Raw genomic sequence first — 25,656 nt, 5'->3', positions numbered from 1 at the left:
GAAGTCTTAGGATGGAAAATAATAAAACTCACAGAAGTAGGAATTAAGTTACTTTAAAAAGGCTGGTATGAAGGCTTCTGTCTCTTCTTGGCTCTGGTTAAGTGAATCTGCAGAGAATTAAATTCTTTAAAGGCCCTACCCTTTCTGTTCTTTCTTCTGCCCAAAAGAGAGGCTTAATCTGATGGTTATGGTGCTGATCATCAGCAGAACACGTTGGAGAGTGGGAAGGAAGCCGGAGGGAGGGAGGGACGGAGGCCGGCAGGAAGGCAGGCAGGCAGGAAGGCAGGCAGGAAGGCAGGAAGGAAGGAAGGCAGGCAGGAAGGCAGGAAGGAAGGAAGGAAGGAAGGAAGGAAGGAAGGAAGGGGCGTGACCTCGGACAAGGCGCGCTTCTCCCGTCCCTCCACCGCGCCGTGCTCACTCAGTGCGCTTTCCAGCATGCACCGAGACTTCAGAAAATATTAAGAGGATCAAGTGCTTTTGGGGAAGGGAGGAGAAATAATATTAAATAAACAAGTTTTAGCATCCTCCAGTGGCCCTTGCTATGTTTTTAAAGATTTATGCCAAATGCAGGCTTTATTGGAATTTGATCAGATAAAGCTCAGTTGTTATGGGAATGTCTTTGTTCATCAGTTTTCTTGCCTGCTTTGAAGACTTCATCACATCTTTCTTTTATTAAGGTGCTTCTGTATTTGTGAATAAAGTCCCTGCACCCTTCAAAAAAAGCCTCGTCTTTTATGAATAAGCATTCCTAAAAACAAATAGGCACCACTGCAAAGCAGAACTAATAGAAACCCTTACAGGGTAAAAAGACATCCTTCAGAGAGTGCTGTGGTATTGAGTTTAAGGTATTTTTATTATGTACAGGCAGTCAAACAATAACAAATAATAATTACTTCCTGTGGAAGTGGTGCCATGTTTTGTTAACACGTCATAAAGCATCACAAAAAGTGCAGCTGAAGCTCTGTGTTTTATTGTCATCGTTGTCTGAGGCTGCTGTGGGTGGGATTACCTGAGAGGCTGTGGATGGGAGGGATGGATCCACAGGATGTATCAGAGCAAGGGTTGAGGCAAATGAACAGTGCCAGCTTAAAGCTGGGGAGACACATCAGATTGCAGTGAAGAATCTGAAGCAAACAAGAGGAGACCTCTGGTCTTTCCATTTTGGGGAGGGCCCAGTCCATGTCAGGAGCTCCTGTGGAGCTTGCTCAGGGTCTAGGAAGAGCTATCTGTCTTCTAGGCAGTGGTAGCCCCCATTTCCTCCAGGGCCTCTCTCCCTGCTTGGAGGTATGAGGAGGAAGATGCTGTGGAACATATACCCCATTATGAGTCATTTAAATTTAAACCACAGTCGGTTGTTCAAATACTTTCAATTCAGACAGTGCTTTGTCTTGTTTTTCAGTTGGGGAATACGTTTAGAGTGAGCTACCGTAGATTTGGGCCAAATCTCTGCGGTGCAAATCTGAGGCAATTTACACTGACTGCAACTGCGATCCTTCAGGCTAGTCTCCGTATAATCAGGAGCAGAGGGGCTGTCCTCTCTTTTCTTGCCAAAAAGTGCCGTCTCTGATGGCACAGGAGAGAATACCATGAAGCAGGATTTGTGGCTGTGAGCTGGCTCAGGATGTCTGTATTACAGATATCACCTGGGGCACTTGGTTGTAACTGATTGCCATGGCTGTGACCCGCACCTAAAGTAGTGCATTTGGATCTCACCATTTATGTACTGCTATCCTGAAACCAGACTCTTGCATTCTGAAGGGTTATGAGGTTATGTTGAATGGCAAATGTACGGTGTTCTTTGAAGTGCCAAACCCAGCATAAGGCATGGATATGATAACTTTCCACTCTACCAAACTCCTTCACTTTCCCCCAGCAGCAGCTCAGGACCAGAGGAAGTTCATTTGCAGTATATTTTAATTGAATTACTGTTTTATTCTTGTTCCTGAATCCCTCTTTTCTGGTTCCAGATGCTATATGCCCTACAAAAAGTTGTCAGAACATTAGAGAGCATATCTAGAGTACCTTTGGCAAATACTCTGTGAGTGTGAGGGCAAGTGTTTATGACTCCATCATCTTCACTGTAATTTGGGAGCATATCTCAGTTGCACCCGCCTCTTGTCAGGAATAGAGCAATTACTGAAGACAACTTGAAGGAATATAATATATAATATTTCCATCAGCTCCTGGCAAGGGCCAGTGTGTCCTTCCCAGCTGGACACTGCCATGTGCAGAAATGCAGGCCACAGGTGGCTGTATTGCCATTTGTTCTGCCTGTGCATTATTGGAGGTGTGGGAATGCAGGGCATGGGTCTGAAAACAGCAGCTAGCTTTGGGTTCCTGTTCTTTGGGCTGGGGTTTGTTGTGATAGCCAGGCCTACATTACACTGGGACACGAGCAAGGTTGAAGCAAGCAGCTCAGCGTGGTGGTCACTGGGCTGAGGAACATCAGCCGTGTGCTGTTGGAGGGGGAAGGTGATGCTCCTGTTCTGGGGAGCTTTAGGAAACAATGTGAGGCTTTGTTGGAGAGAAGCCTACGTGAAGAAGAATAGGTGATGGGAGAAAATGGAGGAGGATGGGAGTGATTTGTGTGGAAATCTGTAGGTGGTGGGAAGAGAAGACTACAAGGAGAAGTGAGTTATAGGGAACAAGACAGGCAAGCAGAAGGGAAGAAAGAGGAGGGATTTGTGGAAGAAGACAACATCTTGGAGTAAGTACTGTGTCCAAATACTCATTTAGCCAAGAAAGCTGCATGCCAGAATGTAGTAAAATGCACATGAAGATGAGATAGTTCTGTCAGGGACAGGACCAAGGAAGAGAAGAAGCCTTAGGAGACCTGTGCATAAAGGGGATATGAACACAGGAGTACCCTGCAGGATCTGGGAGATTTGGCTAGAAGACAGGAGAACCCACTCTGTTTCTGTTGACTTTGGCTCCTCTTTGTTGATACTTTAATAAAACATAATGTGCCTTTGGCAAGTTAAAGCTAAAGGCTAGATAAGTTTACGGGATTTTTTTGTTTTGCTTCATTTTATATAAAATCTTTCTTTGGAGCTATCTTAAAATCTCCCAAATGGCAGGAAATTGCCCTCAATATTTCAGAATCTTCCAGGAGAAGGACCCCAGACCCTCCGTTCTTCTTTATTGCTTAAACAATGCAGAGTCTTCCTGCCTGCTTAAACATAAATCAGGCTGGACAGCCTCAGGGCTCTGTCCCCAACTTACACTGCAAATGTATCTTCAGTATCAGGAGGAAGGCCCTGTTTGGGGAACAAATGGAGAGGAAATCCCTTCCCAGGATCCATTCTCTTCCCAGAGCTCATCCCCTCACCGCAGGGTGATGCAAGGAGTCAGTCACAGTGATTCCATGGCACACTTTACTTCCCCTCCCTTTCTGAGCTGCTGAAGTGCTCATCTCTTTGCCTGCCTCACACTTCACCTTCTTTTAACTTTAAGTGAGCATCAGCCAGCACTGTAAGAGAATCCTTCTGCAGCTGTAGCCCATCCAGATATAAAAGCAGTTGGGTTATGTGTGCAATATGTTCTTTTTATTTGCAAGTTTGCATGAAGAACGTGTCTGGCAAGTTCTGAGCAGATGGATCAGAGACCTATGGGTTTTTTACAAACTTTGGCAAGTACTCCATACCTTTCTTTGTATTTTGGCAGGAACTCTGCATCTCATATAGTAGTCTCTTAAGATTCTACCCTCAGTTTGAGCCTGATTCGGAGACCATTGCAAGCAATGGAAAGACTTCATTGATAAGCAGGGGGACTGTAAAGCCCTTTTAACTCCATAGCACTGAAGGCAGAGTCTGAATTACTCCTTTGCAGGAGTGGCTACGAGAAGAGCTTAAAAATGTCACACTGACGTTTTTAAAAAAAGCTGGTGTCTGGCACTTAGAAGCAGTGCAAGAGATTTTGATAGCCAGTAGGTTCCCAATTATCTGGCAAAAGGTACTATATGGAAGCTTTGCACTTTACACCATATGTTTTCACATATAATGAGTAATAAACTGGAGAGGTTTGCAGCAGAATCAAGGATTTTCTTTTCCTTATGTCCAAAATAGGATCAAAGGCCTCAGATTTAACCAGGGAATGAGAAAGGATTGATAATTAGCATGGCCATTTTTTAACTGTAAGTTTCAGAAAGAGCTGTCTGAGGAGACCTTTGAAATTTGGAACCAGGCAGTGAGTGAATCTCTCAGTAGGGTGAATCGGATGTAAGAATTTTGGGAACTCCCAGCAGCTGTGTCTGCAGACCTTGGGAATGTGGTCATTCCAGTGTAAAGAGTTAGGCTGCAGTCCCCTGCAGTTTCTTCTGGTTCAGGAAAGGTCCATCCTAAATGGCAGTTTTCAGCCATGGTGTGCATAGCTGAACTTCTCTTTGCTCTCATGTTAACCAGCATAAGCACCTCATTTACCACTGGATCTCATTGTTTGGGCTTATTTACTATAGGCTTACCAAGCACATGTCAGGTTATTTCCATTATTTTTAAAAGGGCCATGAAGTTCCAATGGAAATCATGGATAATGACTGATAAGTGAGAGAAAGAGCAGGGAGCCTGCCAAGATGTTGTAATACAAGAACATCACAGGAGTCTGAAATGACACAGAAGGGAAGGGAAGGAAGGAAGTTATCAGGGGGCCAACAGTATCTGGAGGGAGGAGATCTGACAGTCCAGAATGAATGGAGAGGAAAGACAGATTAAAAGCAGGTTTTCACAAGATAGTGCCATATTTACTTCTGTTCAGTGACTGCAGAACCCACACTGGCTGATAGCAGTGACCATTTCAAGTTCTAATGCAGTGCAGGAAATAGGATAGATATTTTTAAGTGGCCATATGATCTTATTACTATGTTTGGAAAGTTCATCAACTTGTTTTAAGAAACTGTAAGTCACCAAAAATATTTCCAAAGAGTTGGTGACCATAATTCCCAAACACAGCCATAAAATGCTCTTGGTTTTCTTGGCTGCAGCAGATGTATGTCATTGATGCATCAGCCTGTGTATCATCACTGCTGAACCACATTCAGTTCTTTCTTTGTTTGCTTGCTGAGGAGGTGGTGAATTTATTAGCCAAAACTATTCCACTGTAAATTATACTTAATTGTAATTTTCCCATTCTTCTGCATCTGATTGTGGTGACAATAGAAGACTAGAAGTAGTTATTGGCCAGAATACCAAATCTGAAATGAACTAAACAAGTTGCTGTTCTGGGGCTCTAGTTCTTTGAAAGAACCAGTGTATCTTCATGTCAAATTTTTTCCTTTTAGCTGTGTAATGAGTCACGAAGACAGGCTGTTCTGGCGTCTGCTGTCAGTGGTTATTGTCTAGAATGCATACACTAATGTGTTGATTCAGTTATCCCCTGCCTTAGCTCCCTAAATATATGAGCAGGGGAGTAGGCAAAGGAAACTTTGAACAAGATAATGTTTGTTTTAACAGTCGTGGGCTTAGTAGTTTTTTCGAGTTTGTTTTTGAACCAGTTTAATTATCCTGATGCCGAGTGCTGCTGCTCTGCTCATGTTAACTTCTGATATGCCCCATTCTTTAAAGAGTTTCTGCTAATTTTGCAAGCATTCTGCTTTGTTTGTTATCATGAATTATATAGTGTTCTCAGTGTACTTTACAGTTTATAAAATACAGACTAAGATAATCCTTATCCTTACTTTTACTGTGTGATAGTTTCCTGAGGGTATAAATGTGTGTGCCTATAAATAAACAGTTTCATCCTCCAGTATTTGAATGAAGATTTCAGTTACTTGATACTTAAATTTTTAAAAAATGTATCTGCCAAAGCTTTCCAGTTAGTCTGAAAAATAAGCATAGCAAGTGACAGAAGTAATTTACAAATCAATATTTTCTGGAAACTCATGCTTCTGAAACCAGTTTGTGACAAAACTAAATTTTTTCACTGCTGAATGCCCTGGTTGGGGTGATTTGGGAAAAGCTTTCAAGATAACATCGTGGGTCAGCCTCCTCTAATGGATGAATAGGAGCACAGACAAGTCTCTGCCAGCCAAGCAGAGGCTCTCCCCCAGAAGACTGAGCAGAATTAAGAGTATATTTCAACAGGATTTGTAAAATACCAGAAATCTGGCAGGCCTGATGAGGGTGGCATGTGAATACTGTCATCACCAAGATCCCTGGCTGGGCTTCCTAAACATATGGAGCTGTACAAAAAAAAGCAATGCTTTGTTTGCATCTGGCTTCTTCCTGAGCCATTTCCTGCAATTAACTGCATTATTCGTTTATTCATGTGTTTGTTTCACCGTGGTCTGCTGGCAGTAGCTGCATGTATGTCGTATCTAGAGACTCCTCATGGGTATTTGTAAGATCATTTTTTCACCAGGTGTTTTCAAGAAACCTCAGAATTGAAATAAAATGTATGAGAGGTAGGTTAGCAGTGGGCATTGAAAAAGGTGGGTAGAAGGCAGTGTGCAAGACTCTGGTCAAGAGAAGATTGAGAAGTGTTTTAGTTGGTGGTTTTCGTGTGAAAGGGAGGAATCAAACACAAAAATGGGTTAGAAAAACCCTGAAATCATTCTAAGAATTTAGGGCATTGCTACTGAATGAAAGTTACTCTGTATACTGGCCTAGAAGCCTGGTGGATCACCCTTTGGTAGCACTTCTCCCAGTTCTGCTCATCCCCAGCATGTGATCGTGTATGTGCGTTCCCTGTGTAATCATTGTTTAACAGGCAGTGGGAGCAAGACAAGAGAGCAGATATCCCTGACAGACATGTCCATGTGCAGAGCCTGTGTTTGCTGCCTGGGCTGTGTCTGAAGCGTGTGCAGGTGTGCGTGCTCACAGCTGGTCCTGCACAGCCATCGTGCATCACCGTGCCGGTACCTGGGGCTGTTGGGATGTGTCCCTGCCCACGGAGGGAGGTGGGGCTGCTCTGTGGAAACTCTGTCTGCTGCTGATGCAAATGATGGGGTCTGTGTCTCTGCACGCCGTGGGTGATGCACAGGATTCCCCCACCGGAAAACCTTCGCCTTCCCATCATGGCCTGTAGTCAGACCCGGCTCTTTGTACCTCTTCGAGAGGGAGCGTTTGGGTAAGGTGCCAAAAGGAAGTAAGAAAGGATTAAAGGGGAAGTTTAACTCAATTGACTTTCTCTTCTGTGGATTTTCTTTTTCCCCCCTGCCTTCTGTTAATACTTTCAATGCACTGAAAACTTTTGCACAAAGGCTTTTGTTTAGCTCCTGCAGGTACAAGCTGTGCAGCAGCAGTTCTGATAACCGTGTTTGATGTGGTTGTGATGGGCTAAGCATGAAGGTGAGGTGGTGTTTATAGGTAAGGCAAGGCAATGTTTATAGGGGAAGGTAATATCTCTTCTAAGACCAATAAGTGTGGTTGGAAGAAGTAGACAAGCTTTCAAGCACCAAAGCTGCAAGGCTTTTATTCTTTTTTGAAGCTGAATTAGTTGATCTAGTAGGAAGAAAGGGTTGGAAAGGTGAAAGAGAAGTTTTTCCTTGAGGATACAGGCTTGAGGGTGTATTGGAAGAAAAAGGTGTGTTGCTGATGGGGAAGGTTAAAACCAGAAATGTAGGGCAAAGTAAAAAGAAGCAAACCAAAGTGGAGAAATGGCAGAGAGAACCTAAAATGCTTATTTCATGTAGTGATTTCTGGAAGACTCATTTGAAGAATATATTGCAGCTGTAAAAATTTCTGAGAGATTCCTACAAAAAGGCCCCTTTGTTTATCCCCTTATAGAGTGCAATTGCTTCAGTGTGGATGGAAATAAAAAACAATGTAGGAAAAGAAACTTAATTAGATTAATTTGTGGGAGAAAATAGACTCTGAGGATCCAGTCTCGGATTTTATCTTTCATTAGCTTTCCACACTTGCAACAATGTAAGAGGAAAAGAGGAGAAAATTGAAATGGTGAGACTAGAAGATCATTCTTGCTTATAAGTACTCAAATTGTTAAGATCATACATCATCCTAACATTATAAAGATATTTAACCCAAGAGAAGGAGATTTAAGTTAATTTCACTAAGTCTAACACTCTTCTCACTTAACAGCCTTTTGCTTAAGAACTGCCAGTGCCTGTTTAACCCATGGTGTCAGTTGTGGAAATTATCTCTTACTTAGTTTGTGACTTTTTACCTCGTTCTTTATAATTTTCTTCCTGAGCATGCTGTGTAAACAACACGGAGAGAAACTTTACTCTCAGATGTTGTAGGTACCATAGGGTGGATAATATCCAGCTCTTTTAATCCATGGTATCCATCCTGTCCCACAGTGCCATACAGCTCAGAAGCATTTTCTTGCCATTCAGCTCAACAGTGGGCCTGGATTTTCTTTGGACCATTGGATACGTACAGTGATGATTTCTTGTACTTTTACAAATGCCTTTTATTCCAGGTGCACACTGACAGCCCTTGACTCTGTCTTTTGGTAGCAATTGGGATAAAGACTGGAATAAATACATTTATTTTTTATACCAAGGCACAGCTGTGTCTTCAGAATATGTCTAAGACCAATTATAGTTAACATCAGGAGATTGCTTTTGGCACATTACTTACTTTTAGTCCTTACATCACTGCCAAAACTAGGTATGCAGTTTCTGGAGTCTTTGGAAAGACATGACTGTGCAGAAAGGAAGAGAAATGAGCCAAGTTCTTGTGTCCCATTTGCTTCACACCCCCCACCCCCCAGCCCCAACACATCCTTGCAGAATGACAGCTGCATTACATCCTCAGAAACACTTGACCTGATAAAGACCAAAGGGAAGGCAAAGTTATATTGGTACTTCTCTGGGACTTTCCCAGCATTGATTACTGATTGTCTCATCCCTCTGGCACTTCTGAGCAGTGGTAGTCCCCTTGCTGCTGCCAGACTCTCTGTAAACAGTTGTTCAGACACTTTGTTTGAAAGTTACCTCATAAAAAGGAGTCCCAATGTTCACTGTTGGAGTGCCCTTAGTTTCTACTGGGGAGCTCAGCATTGCCTACCAGGGGCCCTTAGTAATCATCTGGACTTGAACCAACATCTTCTCATGGCTTTTTGCTAAATGTGTTGATCAGAAAGAAGACAAAGAGCCTGTCATGTTGCTGTTCTTTTCATGAGACAAATGTTATTGTAGGAGCCACGTTGTTGGCCTATGAGAGATCCAGCACTGCCTTGCAAAAAACAAGGAGACTCTGCATGCTGACTCCACATGCTGGACAGAATCTGAGCTTTTCAAGCCTGTTTAATTACAAAAAGCCTGATTTTATCACGATGACATAGTTTCACACCTCTTTTGAAATATTTTTCTTTACATGTATCATGTGGTTTCACCATGATTTTATTACAGCAGTGCTTGCTAGATGTCAGGTTGTTCTGGGCTGAGAAAATAGGAGGAAACAATGAGATGTTGTCAGTTACTCATTTGGAGATGGATTTGGGTGCTTAAAGAAAGGAAAAACCCGAAACAAAAATGAAGTCGCACAGCTGGCATGCCAAAAGTTACAAAGTGATGTTATCGTGTGGTATCTTGATTGGAGTTGACTAAATGTTGCATGGCATTCCAGCTCCCTGCCTCACAAGGTATCAACAGAGTAATAGCCAGAAAACCAGAAACCAGCTGTTAGCAGCCAGAAGTCCAGTTGTTTTTGTCTTAGGGTAAATAATAGCAGGCTAGGCTTGTATATGGGAAGGCACTCACTGAATTGTTTGCCTGGGATGAGGAGGACTGTGGACACTTGAAATTCTGGTCATGCAGGGCCTGGGTTTCTTTTGTTCAAGTATTTTTTATTGCTTGATCAGTGGAAGCTTTGCTGAAACATTTGACAAAAATACAAATACAGCCTGTATCAAAGTTTGGATGGAAGCAGCCTCACGTGTTGGCACAAATCTGTGCATGGCCGTGTGTTTAATGTATGCTTAGTACCCAAAATCAGAGGGAAGGCTAAAAGCATGAATGAGGCAATACCGTAGGTTAGTTATAGGGGAACAATGTAATATTTTCAGTGTACAGACTACATTGTACAGCCTGGACTTTGGCATCTTATGCTCTAGCCAGCATAAGTATTACTGAGGAAGGTGAAATAGATTCTTTTGGTGTTTACTGTGATCTCTTCAGCACTTGTATTACAGGATAGGTTTTCAGGGCAGTTCTTTCTCTCACTAAGGAATATGTGATGGTGTGTTTTGCTTGGGAGCCTAAGCTGATTTCATTAGGGTGTTTTTATATTTTTCTTCTCCTTACACACCCTGGGAAGATTCTTTCTGAAAATGTGCACAAATGTTCATCTGCTGCATAGAGGTTTCAACTGTAATAGTTTCTTGTGCTAGTTTCTAATGTTAGTGGTCCATTTTAAAAGCAACCAGGTAAATGTTAACCTGTAGGAAATCTTATTTGTTGTTTCTTTCAGGTTTTAAAATCTAAAGAATTATCATCACCAGGACAGCGCTATATTGACAGCAAAGTAGTTAAAACAAGAGCTGAAGGAGAATGGTTGTCTTTTGATGTCACTGAGGCTGTACATGAATGGCTCCATCACAGAGGTGACAAAAAGTGCTCTTTGCCTTCACTCTTGCCCCAGCTGCTCCTCCAGTAACTCAGGAGTATTTCAGAGTCATTCCACATGTAAAAACCAACTCCACTCACTTTTATGTTTTGCAGACAGGAATCTTGGATTTAAGATAAGCTTACATTGTCCATGCTGTACCTTCGTGCCTTCCAATAATTACATCATCCCAAATAAAAGTGAGGAGCTTGAAGCAAGATTTGCAGGTAATTAAAGAAAAAAAACCCCAGCTTTTTAAAATGTTGTGGTATGTACTAATTGAGGAGGGAAATAAAAAGCTGTTTCTGCCTTCTAAATGGCATTCAGCTGATTGAAAACTTGCTCATTTGAGAATTGTGATTCTCAGCTGGTAGGAAATTATACTAAAGTCACAAGGGTAAAACTGTATCACCTGAACAATTGTAAAATCACAAGGCATGAAAAAGCTGTCTCTTTCCATGCATGCAGCTTTGATGTCCTTAAAAATCTGTTACAGTTTGCAGCATGCTCACAGGATATACGTACATTTTTGGATTTTGTGCAGACTCTTGCATAGTTTGCCACCCACTATTGGATAGTAATGAGAAAATAGCTCAATATTTTCAAAATTATCCTTTTGCTCTCCATCCTAGTACTGTAATGAGTCAGACTTAGCTGAAAAGTTTGGAATGAATGGGCATTAAAAAATAAAAAAACTGTGTAGTAAGGGTTATGACTATATGTGTTCTTTATGGACAGCAGGCAAAGTGATATGGAGTAAATATACGAAGTTTGTATAAGCTCTCTTGTGTTTTTGAGCCATTAAACTTTCAGTTTCACAAAAGAGAAATTATATTTAATTGACTGTACTACAATTACCGTCCACCAGCACACATGAATCTATAGCTATATTATATTAGAACTAATTTTAACCTAAATTCCGTTCCTGAAGTTCTTATTTATTGAACTGTATCATGATTTGGTTCACTTGTGATCCAAGTATTTGGCTATATTCCTTGTCAAGTATTAAGTTTTTCTAACTGTTGTTTCACTGCATTGGAATTTTTTCCTGTAAGTAAATACATGTACTGTACATATGATTAAAGCCATTTTGTGCATTTAAAAAGTGATTAGTATGGTGTTTGGTCACTAGAATTGCATATGTTAAGAGAAGAATAGTGTATCTCTTTCTGTTTAGATGGTATTATCTGGTTGGGTAGATTAATTTTCTAAAGGATGTTAAAAAAAGGCATAATGTGACTCCTGTGAAAGGCCAATACCTTGAGTCTCTTGTCTGTGCTATTGCCATGGTAAGAAGCTAGTAAGGCAGTTAGTGTTAAAAGAGAATACAGAATGGGAGGCCATAGATTGCCATTTCAAGAAGAAATGCTTTCATCAGTGTCTTTTCCATGCCCATATAAAGGAAGAGACTAGAATAACTAATTTCTGGGGAAAATTACTAGATTTAAATAAACTGGTAATGAAAGATGGGGAATTTACAGGTATCATAAAGGAGTGAATATGATGGTAGAAGCTAATGGGATAGAAGTAAGAGTGGAAAATGAAGGTGCAGTATCCAGAGCATCTTTAAGTGTGTTAAAAGGTTTTAAAAGGTACATACCTGTTAAAAGTTGGGAGTACTGCTCTGACTGAAGCAACAAGAGAATCACTGCTTGGGGCATTTGAAGCTAAATTACACAAGATGCAGTGATTGAAGTTACCTTCTCTGTTACTCATTGAAACGTTTTTAGTAAATGTACTGAAATGGCATTAAACAGATGTGAATGTGGGAGGGTTGATACAATAGCTAACATGAGAACTGTGAGTATCTTAGGCATCTTGGGTTGAAATTTGCCCCCACTTCCCCAGTAAACATGCCCAGCTGACACCATCATGGCCCAGTTTCTGAGATTATTTTTAAGAGATGATTTATTTAATTTGTGAAGAAAAAGCAACACAATGTTTATCACCAAAATGTATTTTTTGAAGGTATTGATGACTACACATATTCCAGTGGTGATGTGAAAGCTTTAAAGTCCAATAGGAAAAAATACAGTGGGAAGACCCCACATCTTCTGCTAATGTTGTTACCCTCCTACAGACTTGAGTCGCAACAGCCCAGTCGGCGGAAGAAGCGTGCTCTAGATGCTGCCTATTGTTTTAGGTAACTATGCCTGCACATCCCATATTCTTACACAGTGGTGGGACACTGGAGGTGTCATTTTATCACGTTTCTTTACAGTTAGCCTTTATACAGAATGCAGACCCTCAGGGGTCTGTGTGCAGCAGGTCTCTGCCCAGCGGTCTCCAATCCCACAGAGACAGATTGTTGTGACCTTAGACAGGAGAAGCTCAGTTCCATGTGGGATGATTCCCAGATGCATTTGCCCCATAGTTAGAGCAAAATTATCACCTTCACTTTGTTCACCTACTCAGAGTCTCCTCTGTAGGACCTGGAGAAAAGCACTTGAGTAGTCCTCCAGGGAAGCCATTAGCTTTGTCTGTATGAGCAAGTCCTGCCATGTCCAGGCATCCTGCAATAACTGCAATTTCAGTTACAGCATAAGCTACTATTGATCTGATTTAGTTGAGAATTTCTGTGACTCAGACATGCCTTTCTGTAAAAGATGATTTCCAGAGAGCAAGCAACTGGATTACTTTTATTCTCAGTGTTGTCTTTGTTATGACTGATGTGTTTGTATTTTATTTCCCAGGAATGTGCAGGATAATTGCTGTCTGCGTCCACTTTATATTGACTTCAAGAGGGATCTTGGCTGGAAATGGATTCATGAACCTAAAGGATACCATGCTAATTTCTGTGCCGGAGCCTGCCCATATTTATGGAGCTCAGATACTCAGCACAGCAGAGTGAGTAATGCATTTGCTAATTTTCAGCTTCTGGGACTGACATCAGCACCAGTATCCAGAGTTAGTCTCTGTAACTAAGGATGATGAAATGTGGCCCTATAGAGGAACTCACTCATGGCCTCAAGCTAGTGTTGAAGCAGGAGAAATGTACTGGCCCAGAGATTTACTTTCTTTTATGTGTTCATTGATATGAACACATGGTTGGATTGAATACTTCTTGTGAGTATGTAGCCTTTGGAGGTGGCTTGGAAAAGGCCTTTCAATACAGACATGAGTTTAAGGTGGCACGATGAGTTTGGTCAGCAAAGACAGCGAGGGAGGCACTTTCAGAGTTACAAAAGGGCTGAGTTCCTCCACCTGGTCATCACCTGCTTTTATGACCTACCATACTGATAGCTGTCCTCCTTTTACTTCAAAAGACATATTCTTTCTTACACTTTGAAAATTTATATGGGAAGGAGGAACTTTTTGTATGGGATGCTGATAAACCGAATCATAGTTGTCTGAGATGGAACTTTTTTATTTTAGGGATTGGATGTGGTATTTTAGCCAACTGCCTTAGGATGAGTAGTATTCTGCTGTGAAGTGCTAATTTCCTCTCAGCTGTCACTAAGGATGTCTAGACAGTAAATGCAAGAGACAGACATTTGCATCACAGTTGTCATAAAGTGAGAATTTCACCCTCGGGTCCATACTAAGAATAATGTCTCCCCTTTTTCAAGCCTCCCGTAAAATGACAGATCAGTGTCAGCCAGCAGGGACAACTTGCCATGCCCAAGGGACAGCTTGAGTTTCTTTTGGTTGGTAAAACCATGATACCATGTTCTTCCTGAGCTTACAGACCCCTTTGTAGCTGTCACTGTCTGTGACATTGTACTGTTAGCAATGTCAGCAGGCAGAGGTATAAATAAGGTGAGTGTGTTTCCGTACTGGTGTGGTGTAATGGTGTACACATTTTGGAACTGCACTTGTTTTTAAAGGAAAGAGGAAGAGTAACTGTCATGGTCACAAATATGTGGTTTGGATAATTGCCCCAGGAGCCAGAAGTTGCCTAATAAAGTAGTTAGTGTTGCTGTCCTGAACAGATCTTCTGTCTCTCTAAGCTGCAAATGTTGTGTGGAAGTTCTAGGAAAAGGTCACTTGGTGTTTGGCTAAGGCATTAATGGCATCCTCAGGAGCACCTATGCATCATCAGTGGCTAACCCTACATACTTCCCTTGCAGAGAACCATGCATAGGAATCAGGGTGACATAGGTGGTGACTCCGTGCATCTGGCACTCAGCAGGAGTAACTGCACCTTGAGTCCTGGTACTTGCAGGGTGGCATTAATGGAATTAATTAGCATATCAGAGGGTAAAAGAAGAGGGGTGCCTATACTCTGAGGAGGTCTCTCTTCTCTTTGGTCACTTGTAATTCCAAAATCTGTAAACAGCAAATGGCAACCTGAAGAAACAGATAAAAACCTTTCCATTTCTTCTGTATTCATAAATATGGTGTGCCTGTTGATCCAAAGGGCATCCATTCTAGAGGCAGACTCCAGGTACTTGCCTGCTTTGAGGCTTAAGACTGTATGGACAAAACCTTAGGAAATTCGAGCATATTGTGATCACTAGATTGAAGTGGAAAAGCATAAAAACCCCTAAATTCCAGGAATCTTTATACCATTTTCAGTGGGCATTCTCTCAGGCGCTGTGGGAGGAGGTGATGAAGAAAACAGTTTGCTCATTACAGGCAGCTGCCTTAATTTCTCTTGTTTGTTTTCTCTTTCTAGGTACTCAGCTTGTATAACACCATAAATCCAGAAGCTTCAGCCTCCCCGTGCTGTGTGTCCCAGGATTTGGAACCCCTCACCATCCTCTATTACATTGGAAAAACACCCAAAATCGAACAGCTTTCCAACATGATTGTCAAGTCTTGCAAGTGCAGCTAAAGGATTTCCCTGAAACAGCATGACATGTGTTTATAAAAAATAAAGATAACCAAGGAAAAAAAGAAAGAGAGAGTGAGAAGGAAAGAAAGAAAAATAAAAACCCGGATTCATCAGTGTTAAAAGGAAAAAAAAGAAGAAAAAAAAAGCGGTACTAGTCTGAACTGTTTGAAAGTTTGTTTTGTTGTTTTTTTTTTAAACTGGCATCTGAAGCAAAACATTGAAGGCTTTTTCCTACATTTCACCTACACATAGTGTGAGATAGACAAGAAGCAAAGTTAAAGAAAAAAAGAAACCTTTTAAAAAATAAACACTGGAAGAAATTTGTTAGTGTTACTATGTGAAAGGAAAAAAACAGGAAAATCCCATGAAGTGGAGTTGCTGTATCTGTCCCGTGCCTTACTTGATCTCTCTGTATTGTTATGCAATAGGCATCCTACCCATTCCTCTTAGCTATAGAGTTAACAGTGCATTATTTATTTGTGTATAAAAACTATCAAATGAACATTTCTGTATCACCATTGGGAAAATGAAAACCAGCCAATGTGGACAAGGTGGAGATCAAATGAGCTGCCAGAAATACATATAAAGCCTAGAGGAACACGAGCTCAAAAGAATCAGAAAAGTAATGGTTAGTTTAGTTCAATTAAAATAGAAATCAGTTATTACATTACTGAGAAACTCTGCCTTTAAAATACCTTATTTTTCATGCCAGCTGCCTAGAGAGACTTCTTGTAAGGTCTCAAACCCTTGTTTTAAATACTGAATGATTTACTAATAAAGGACACTCTGTTTCAGTCTCAAAGACAAGTCTATAAGATTTTTTTTTTACTGTAAATGATTTAAAATGTCAGTTTAGTAAACCAGTGAAATATTTAATATTTACTGGTCTAATCTTCAGACCTTAATATGTTGCTGTATAGCTATGCTATGGGAATTTTTTTTGTTCTTTTGGTATATGTAACCATACCTAGAGTATTACAATAGGTGGGTAGTAAAAGCCAGCTTAATTGGAAACATATCTGTAGATCTCTATTTGTAAACTATTAAAAAATTACGTACTTTATGTGTAATGTGTAAATTTTCACCATATTTTTGTACTCTGTAATACTGTCAGCTCTCATGACTTTGAATTTGAATTTGGGGCTCTTTTTGATCACTCAGAATCATGTGTTTCCCTCTAGCTGGCCAGTATGAGTAGAGTCCCTGTATTTTGACTTGCACTACAAATACATGTTTTATAATAATTGCTATACATGTGCTTTGTATATTGTTCATCATTATGACATAAGCTACCTGACTCCATTTGTTTTCCTGTTTTATAAAAAAGGATGGATTAAAGCAATCTCCCCCCCTGCTCCCTGCTCCTCCTCCAGCTGTCCCCGTTCACAGCGCTTGCATCGCGATGCAGTTCAGATCTCTGGGCCTTCCCGTTTTCCCGTTTCCTTTTGGCTGTGGACATTGAACAGGTGGGCAAGGAGCGAGGAGAGGAGAGGAGAGGTGTCCCAGCCCTGCAGAGGATGAGCCCAGCGCTGTGCAGGGGCCGTGGGCAGCGGCGATGCCCGTGTGTGCGCAGCGCAGCGGGAGCACAGCACAGCCGGCTGCATCCACCTGGCGCGGGGAACTCGCTCCTGCAGCTCCTCCGTGGGGCTGCTCCTGTGCAGGTAACAGAGCTTTGGCTTCTGCAGCGGCACAGCAGGGCCCTTCAGGCTGCTGGGGTGTGTGTAAGGATTGGCAGGATCAGACCCTTGATTTTTGCAAGTTTACCAGCTTTTTTCGCTATTGAGTTGATGCTAAAGCTTCTTTTGAAAAAAAGGGAAAGGAACATGGGGATTCCTGGGGTTTTGTTGTTTCATATTGTAGAGGGAGTCAAAAGAAACAAACCATGTCACATACTTCATTTTGAAAAAAAACCCTAACCTAAATAAGAATACTGAAGAAGGCACAATCGTTTCATTTCATGTGATGGATGCTACTGCAGAGCAAAGCTGGAAACCTTCAGTGCAAGCATTCTGCTTGGATGGGAGGAACATTTTCTGCCATTGTCCTGAGCAGTGTTGGGAGGATGCTCCTGAGCTTGATGTTGTCAGTTCCAGTTTTAAGAAGTGCAGTTTCTTTGGTTTCAGCAGAATACTGGTGCAAAACTGAGGTGCCGTGGTGGCTTGCAGAGGCAGCTCCTCAGGACTTCTGTGGAGCCTGTGTTTATTGCCTAGATGGGAACATAGCCCCAGGGATTATCTAATCCCACCCACTGGCCCAGGAGGAGAAGGTGTGTTAGACTTCTGATTTATTTAGTGAGCTGAGGTGAACAGATGAAGAATCTGTCCTGCTAACACTTGCTTGAGCCAGACCAACTCCAGTGAGAAGATGCACTGAACTCAGTGAAACTCCTCAGGGTAATACATACTCTGGATTTTGCTGTATAATGACAGCAAAATTGGTTTTATCAGGTTCAGTATGAGAACTGTATTTTTGTTGGACAGGAGAGAAGACAAGGGTGAGCACATTTTACAAAACTTAAAAATGTTTTTGCAGTTCTCTGATACAGGAATGCAGCTTTCAAACCAGTTTTGAAGAAGTGGGATGGGAGATAGCATAGTTGTCCAACTATACTCACTGTGTGCTGGATGCAGCTGAAAATTTGAACTTGGATTTGAAGTTTTTCTCTAAGCGCAGAACACTATTTCTGTAAGTCATTGCCCCAAAATCGATTTAAAAAAAAAATCTAGTGTTCCTCAAAATGCACTGATAATATTTGAAATTCTCTCTTTTAAAGCTCCTACAATTTATTTTTTCTTGTTCATTAGGCATGTATTTCCCTGTAATTACCAAGGGTGTTAGGCCTGATCCTACAATATGCAGAACTCATGGGTGAAATTCCCCTCTGCAGAGTGGGGTAACGTGAGTCCTTAGCACCTCTCAGGTCTGATGTAAATACCCCTCAAATGATTTTCAGATGGGTCTGCAACAGCTCAAGGACTTCGTGCTACTGGGCCTTATTCTGGCAAGGTGATTGCCACTGCCTGAACAAAGTCCCTGAGATCTGATGGGAAATGTTCAGCATCTGGAAAGATCAGACCCAAGGGGCTGACTGGGGCTGAGGGGGAATCATAGCACTTAGCTGGGTGGGGTAGGACAGCACTTCTGATGTGTTCAGCATCAATACAACTGTACGGTTGGCATGGTTTAAAGGCAAAAAAAGAAGGAACTTAAAGGACAGCTGTGTTGTACTTTGGTGATTGATTACTCTGTATTTTAACACATTGTATGTCTGTTTTTGTGGTGCTCTAGTGGTAAATAAATTATTTCAATTTTATGCTGGTGTTGTTTTCGTATGGCAGTATTCTTCTGGCACAGGCGATTCCTCAGGCCTGGAATGTTAAATCCCTGCAAAGCCTGATTTTGTGTGGGATTTTGGCGCGTGTGACCTTAATGTGGTGCACTGCAGGCTGAGGTGAAGCACATCCACCCAGGGTGAGGGTGGATCATATCTGCTCTGGGGGTTGCTCTCCCCTCAGCCACTGTAGTGGATATCTTGGTCTGTAGACAGCTGCCTCAGTTATATCAGTTTATCAGGAGCAGCTATGTGGCACTTGGAAGTGTGTTTTGACATAAAATAGGATTCCCTAGTTTGTTTTCTATTTCCATCCACTCTGCAATATGCACTTCCATTATCTAAGCAAATAAGAATTAAGGAGCCTGTAATTGCAGCTTTTCTTTATCAGGCTCCAGTCACTTGAATAAATAAAACTGATGGCAGGAAGGACTTCAGGATTGAATCACTGCTTTAAAGTTGATGAAATTATATGTGAAAATTCTCCCAGACCAGGGACTGCTCTCCCTGGTGCCTTCTCTGGCATCTAAGCAGTGCATAGCATTTCTTGGCTTAAATGAAAGAGCATGTTTATGCCAGATTGTTTAGGGTTATTGTGATAAATTTTAACAAACGGACTCTGTGGTCTGTCAATATGTTTAAGAATGTAACTTGGGATGAGCATTAAAAACAATCTTAGGGGCAATTCCACCATGGTTACGCTCCAACCTTAATTGATTTCAGTGAGTTTATGCAGGCATAAAACTGTAGTCCTTCAAAATTTTCCAGATGCCAATTTTTATTCTATGTTTAGCTACCCAGCTATGTGCTTTGACATGAATGTAATCTGCCAGCCTTATTCTTACCCTAAGAAGCCCTCACACTGAGATGAGAATACCTTGCAGCCCTGTCTGCTGTATTTGTGAAGTCAGTGAAGAACAGGAGGGTTTGAGGAGGAGTGCTGATTGGACATTGTAGGTGAGAAAGTGGTCATGGTGCCTGTAACTAAGGAGGAGCAAAGTGGAGGGAACACTGTGTGCTGAAAGAAATTTTATAGCATGGAGCTAAAAAGATGGAAGATTTGCCATGATAATGAGATTTATGCAGAGTATTTTGATGCTGGGCTTGTCTTCATTTTGTTAACACAGCCTCTCCAGACTGTATCAGTGAAGCCCTTACTGTGCTTGAATCAAATTGTGGTTAATAAATGTGGAATATTCAATATAGGAAAAAAACCCCAAACCATGTAAATGTCTTTAAAACTGTTTTTTAGGCCAAAATCTGCCTCTTAGTTCAGACAGAACAGATTCTATGAGGAGCCATGAGTTCTGGAAGAAAATAAACCAAGAGGTTATGTAATTATATGTGGTTATAAAGTAGATGTGAAGTAATGTAGTTGGCTTGTCAGTGGGTATGGGTGTAACAGTAATTTCTTCATCTGTATAAAAATAAAATTAAATGGAACAGAAAGCTGATGAGAACTTCCAATCAAATTTGATATGCTCATTTAATGAAGTAACCTGCTGGAATCTAATACAGAACCCCTGGGGTATAAACCTCCCTTCAACCAAATGGTGGTCCAAGAAACAAGTATTTCCTATAAATGGGGTGTTTTAGTGCCAAGCCAAGATGATGGCAGTGCTCATTGATCTTTGGGTCTCAGCACTGTTTGCACAGACTATACGCAATCCTGATTTAATAATTCACAAACTCATTCCAAAAATACTTGCTATGAGAAAGGGAACAAAAGATAAAAACGGCAAAGGGGACCAGAGTCTCTTGCTGTTCAATGAAGTACACCATGAGCTGTCACATACTGTTTGGTCCAGCTAATTAGAGATGGATGCAACGAAAATGTTAACATGTGAGTTCACATTTGATCAAAAATCAAGTGCCTGGGGCTCTGAAGAAGGGTTCAAACCTGAATCACTTTAATGAAATCCCATTAGGTCCAATCTCTGCTACTGGTTTGTAACCAAACTTTGATCCCCAAAGTTGTTGCTGGGGTGTGTGAGGCTTTGAGCTGAATATGTTTGAAGGTCTTGCACTTGAGCTGCTCTGAGTGTGCCAGGTGCAAGTCCTACACAGCTCAGTCTTCTGTTTTTTCTCCCAAGAGCAAAGGCACACAAATATAATTGCCACTCATATGAATGGCAGTTGGAAAGAGTCAAAATGTCCCTGTGCATCAAGGTGTTTCCAGAGAGCCAGGAGTGTTACAGGTCACCTCATTCTTCAGTGATTTAAAGACCAACATTGTGGGACTGTGAGATGGGGTTTTGCCATCTGATGGAGCCCACGTGAAATGAATTGATGGCTTCATTCCAGTTCCTAGTGTAAACTTGTTGCTAGTCTCCAAGGATATGCAGACTGATTTCATCCATCAAAAGCAGAAAATATCTTTATCCGGAAAAACGTCCCTTTTTCTCCCCCCCTTTGGAAAAATGTAAATACAAGACAAAATATGCAGCAGTTCATGGGCAAGTTATGCATTCCTCTACAGTGTGTAACCTGTTCTCAAAGAGGTGGTCTGGATCGATTTGTGAACAGTTGGGAGGGAAAGCTGCATTTGGAGATACTCTGAAATATATTATTTCCTCTGCTTCTTCTATGAAACCCTCAGTTACCATAAGACACACAAAAGGAAAAAAAAAACCCAAACAAAAAACCAAACCAGAAGACTGTAAATAAGCAAATGATTTTTCACCGTGATACCCAGCTATGATGTGTAACACCAAGGGCAGATCACTGCAGATCCCGAGTGTCAGATACAGCCAACTGATGTACACAAGCTCGGGTCACAGAAAGAGGAGCACGAAAGATGAACACAACAGAAGGTTTTTGTCAGCATAAGCATAGGCCCTACATCACACCACAGGAAAACTGGACTAGTTTTTGTTGTACTTTTTGCTTTGGACTGCGTCCATAGCACAACAGGCCATTCCCATTTCTCAGGCTTTAAGAAAAGGGGTATCTTTAGGGAGGTAGGAATTTACCTAGGAGTAACTGAAAGTCACTGATACATTTTGAGTTCATTAGCAGTCAAGAGACAATTTAAATGAGCTGTTAACAAAACCTTAATTAACTTTTCCTGTAGCTAAGGTCCCCTTGCTGTTCTCCTGGCCTCTATCTCCTATTTTAGTGTTAAAATTCCTCCACTGCTTTGCGGTAACAGATGGAGTCTATCAAAAAGTCAAAATCTCAGCAAGTATCCCAAGGACTGAGGAGGAGATCTCAAGCATTAAACCCCCAGGTTTCTCTAGTTCCTGATCCCTTAAAGCAGTGCTGTAACACACCAGATTGTGCACAAAGCAGGACCTCAAATGCACTCTCAACAGTGGGCTACCCATGTAAATGCAAAAATACTCTGTTTTGATCTCCACAAGATACTCATGGACTCATTCAAACAACCCTCTCACTGATCAGACCTCCTCTCCCACTGCAAGCACTGTGAGCAATGTAGGAAGAATCCATGACTCTCACCCATGCCAGGGGAAATTTATCCTCAGATAAATCTGTATATGCAAAAATATGTGTCATAGCTTGCAGAGAGGAAAACCCCTTTGCCATGGTTTTTAGCTTAAGTAAATTCCTTCTCAGTAGCTGCTAAAGTGCTGTGTTTTGGGTTCAGAATGAAATTGATGTTGATAACTCACTGATGCTCTGGGCTTTTTGCTAAGTCCTGCTTATCCTAGGATAAGGACTATTTTTCCCCCTTGTTTCATGCTCTGCCAGTGAGGAGGTGAGCAAAAGAAACTAGGAGGGGTCACAGCTTGGGCAGGTGACCTGAACTGACACAAGGGATATTCCACACCACAGAATATCATTCCCAGTGTATAATCTCTAGGAGTTACCTGGAAGGACAGCCAGTCTGGGTTCAGGAAGGGGGTCTGGCATTGGTCTGTGGGTGGTGAACAACTGTATTGTGCATTACTTCTTTTTTTGCTTTTATTGCCAGTATTATTGTTTGCCATTATTATTCTATTTTAATTCATTTTCAACCATTAAAATGTTCTTATCTCAATGTAAAAGTATCACTTGGATTCTCCTCTCCATTCCACTGTGGTGAGTGGGGAGTTGTGTGGTGCCTCATCTCCAGCTTGGTTTAAACCATGATACTTACACTTGCAAGCAAGAATTTACATAGTGAAAAAGGAAAGAATCAAGTCGCGTTTGATCCATTTCTGTGGATACATAAATTAAAGTAGTATATATAAATTTAAAGGCCTTTTTAAAATTTACATTGGGCTGAAAGGTTTATTTTTTTTTCTGTAATCATAAGCCACTCCCTCTATTTGCTAAGTAACTTTCCACTTTCTGGACAGCTTCACTACATGTATTCTTAGCAGTCTTGCTGTATGGTCCCAGGGAGGAAAAAAAGGAAATTTCAGAGACTGATTCTCTTCTGGGTTACTCCACAATAGCAGTTTGGGTTTGTAACTTGCGTTGCTGGATGCAGGAAATTACTTTTGGAGGCAACAGGGTTGAACTGACTGGTCTTATTCCCAACTCTCTTACTTCAGCTTTACTACAACACAACTATTTCAGCAGGGGACAAACCAGGTTTTTAAGTCATTTGTCTAAGAATAGTCAGGCTCAGTTTGCTATTTTACTAGAGCCTTCACACAAAGCATATGTGTTTGTGAAGTGTTGAACACTGCCACAGTAGCCTGCAAGAAGGCATTTCTATCGCACATTTGAGCTTATATTTGAAATCTAGAAGGATGATGAACATGGCAGTATTCTGGAGAAGGAAATTGATCTTCTTATCATTTAGATTGGTGCAAGGTGTTGCTGCCATTTTTCTCTCATCCAGCAGCATTGGAAATAATTCTCTAATTATTCTCTAATCCAGCATTCTCTAATGCTGGAATCAATTCTTGTGCTGTATTTATTGCATGGGTGTAATATATAACTATAACCTGGGGAAAACTATCCTTTTCAGTGTTCACTATGCTTATAGTGCTCTCAAATAGTTTTCAGTCTGACCTTTTGATATTGGAATCCAGCCCAGAGATAAATTTGTCTACACAGTTTTATCAGGCTTTTCTGAGATATCTTTGACTTCAGAGAGTAACAGGTAAGTATATTTGCCTTCCACTTTTCAATCACACACACCTCAGCTTGAGAGCAGAATTCAGTCATTTGTGTTCTAGTTTGTTGGGGTCATAGTCAGATGAGTATATCAGCTTTCATTTCAAACATGAAAGCAGATTTTCAATGTTTCTGACTGTAAAGAAAATCATGAAACCATGAGCTGTGTTGAATTAACGCAGCAGCATCTACTTGAGTCTGCAGAATTACCAAAGCAGACCATGGAGTGAAGCTTTGTTCTTTGTAGCTTTTCAATGGAGAATATGCTCTTTTCAAAGGAAAGGCTTTTCTCCCTGCCTCTGGCATACAGCAACGTCTTACAAGTGAAACAACTGTCACCTTTGTTCTTTGGAATTTAAGAATGAAAACATCAGGATTTCAAGTTTTTGTTTTGGAAAAAAAAAAAAAAAGAGGAAAAAGAAATAGCTAATCATCTAAACTCTTTCTGCCTCGTCAATATTCTTCCCCCCGCCCCCCAAAAACTGCAGCATGAACTGGTCCTCCTGTGTAAGTGTCCTAGTGAGAAGCCTCTCTGGAAAGAGCCCTGCCCCTTCCTATCTGTAATAAGAGGGCAAACACCTCAGTGCCAGTACTCTTCACCAGCTAATGGAAAGGATGACAGACCCCTCTTAAAACTGCTTTTAGCTGCACTTCTCTTTGGCAGTCGGGCCTTTATGCGCTGCTGAGCAGTGGCAACATGACAAGAGAATCAGGCTGTAATGGCCCTTTGAAATAAGGTAGATGCAGAAGACAAACTATGTTCAGACACATCTTGGTGTTCAACCACTGTCTGACCTAAGAGAAAATGTAAGCGTGAAGGAATCTCATCCAGCAAAAAAGTGACCACAAAGAGCAGGAATCATACCCTGCATCTCCAGAGACAAACAGGCAGAAGGAGAAGGTTTTTTACCAAAGACCTGCTTAGGAAAGTGCAGGAGCAGTGACTCCCGAGGCACTACAAAATATGATGACACATCCCTAGGCTGGCCAGGCACTGCGTGGGAGTAGCTTCATCACAGTCTAGTTTCAGCTTCCTCATGCACTTGGGTTGTTTGGTGGTATGTGTCTGTCTCTGAATCTTGATTTATTCCTTTGAAATCTTTTCAAGGGTAATCTGCCACAGAATGTGTTTGTATAAGGGGATGAAAGCAGCAAATGTCTACATGAAAAATAAAGGTCAATCAGACACTTCTCATGTGAATCATCATTACACCCATACTTCCTGCTGGAATAATTAGGAGATTTGTTTAGAACACTGTGCTTCTTTTGATTTATTCCAAATCTGTTGTAAATTACTGACTAGAGATTACATGCTGAGCATCTTTGTACTAAAATAATTCTTAATCCATACCAAAAATTTTCAACTTGCTTTAAGGGAACTGCTTCCAAAGGCTAAAGGACAAATCTGTTTCTTTTATCTCTTCATTCTGCAGCCTGTCTCCTGACTTTCTCTGTATCAATGCCATGAGTTCATGGCATTGATTTGCTTGTATCTTATGCTGACATTTCTTGAAAAAGTGTATGGCATTGAAATTTGTCCATCAGTTTGCCACATTGACCATTGACAGCTAGGAGACACATGAGGCTTTGAGTTAAAAAATGTGTTGCCTTGAAGCTGAGTTCCTAAAAGTGAAAGAAGCACCCCAAATTCCTAATCTTGGAGTCCATAGTCCAAAGTGGTTTTTGGGTTCCCAGTCACAGTCATCCCTCTTCAAGTCTGCTTCCAGAAACTAAACAGGAGATACCTTTCATGATGGAAAGGGAACAGGAAGGCCACAAAGCTCTTTAGATCTGCTTATAGGCTTGGAAACCTAAATATATTCCTAGCTCAGGAATATTTACGGGAATACAACTAACCATATGCAATGATCAAGTACAGACGAATTCTTCTTGTCCCAAAAAAGCAAAGGAGGCTTCTCTGCAGAGCGCATAGTGAAAAGGGCTGGTTAAAATGGGGATGTTCCTAGAGGCGTCCA

General features: G+C 41.3%; 1 protein-coding gene across 2 annotated transcripts in view; it reads left to right on the top strand.

Moving 5' to 3' along the window:
- Nucleotides 1–16,771, top strand: part of TGFB2 (transforming growth factor beta 2) — a 58,083-nt gene extending 41,312 nt beyond the window's left edge. Inside the window, exons 3-7 of one of the 2 annotated variants that reach the window (XM_054279483.1) lie at nucleotides 10,368–10,500; nucleotides 10,619–10,729; nucleotides 12,471–12,645; nucleotides 13,196–13,349; nucleotides 15,121–16,771. In XM_054279483.1, coding sequence (XP_054135458.1) covers nucleotides 10,368–10,500; nucleotides 10,619–10,729; nucleotides 12,471–12,645; nucleotides 13,196–13,349; nucleotides 15,121–15,279 — 732 coding nt within the window. In that variant the 3' untranslated portion in view covers nucleotides 15,280–16,771. Of the gene's footprint in view, nucleotides 1–10,367; nucleotides 10,501–10,618; nucleotides 10,730–12,470; nucleotides 12,646–13,195; nucleotides 13,350–15,120 lie in introns of those variants that run through there. The other variant, XM_054279484.1, reaches the window with a different exon arrangement.
- Nucleotides 16,772–25,656: the final 8,885 nt, after the last annotated feature.

This window comes from Melozone crissalis, unplaced genomic scaffold (assembly GCF_028551555.1).
Source record: "Melozone crissalis strain CALT ecotype California unplaced genomic scaffold, PUWL_Pcris_2 ptg000027l_1, whole genome shotgun sequence".
Taxonomy (NCBI): domain Eukaryota; kingdom Metazoa; phylum Chordata; class Aves; order Passeriformes; family Passerellidae; genus Melozone; species Melozone crissalis.
Note: the sequence above shows the minus strand (reverse complement) of the source record. Positions and strands in the feature narration are given on the sequence as shown.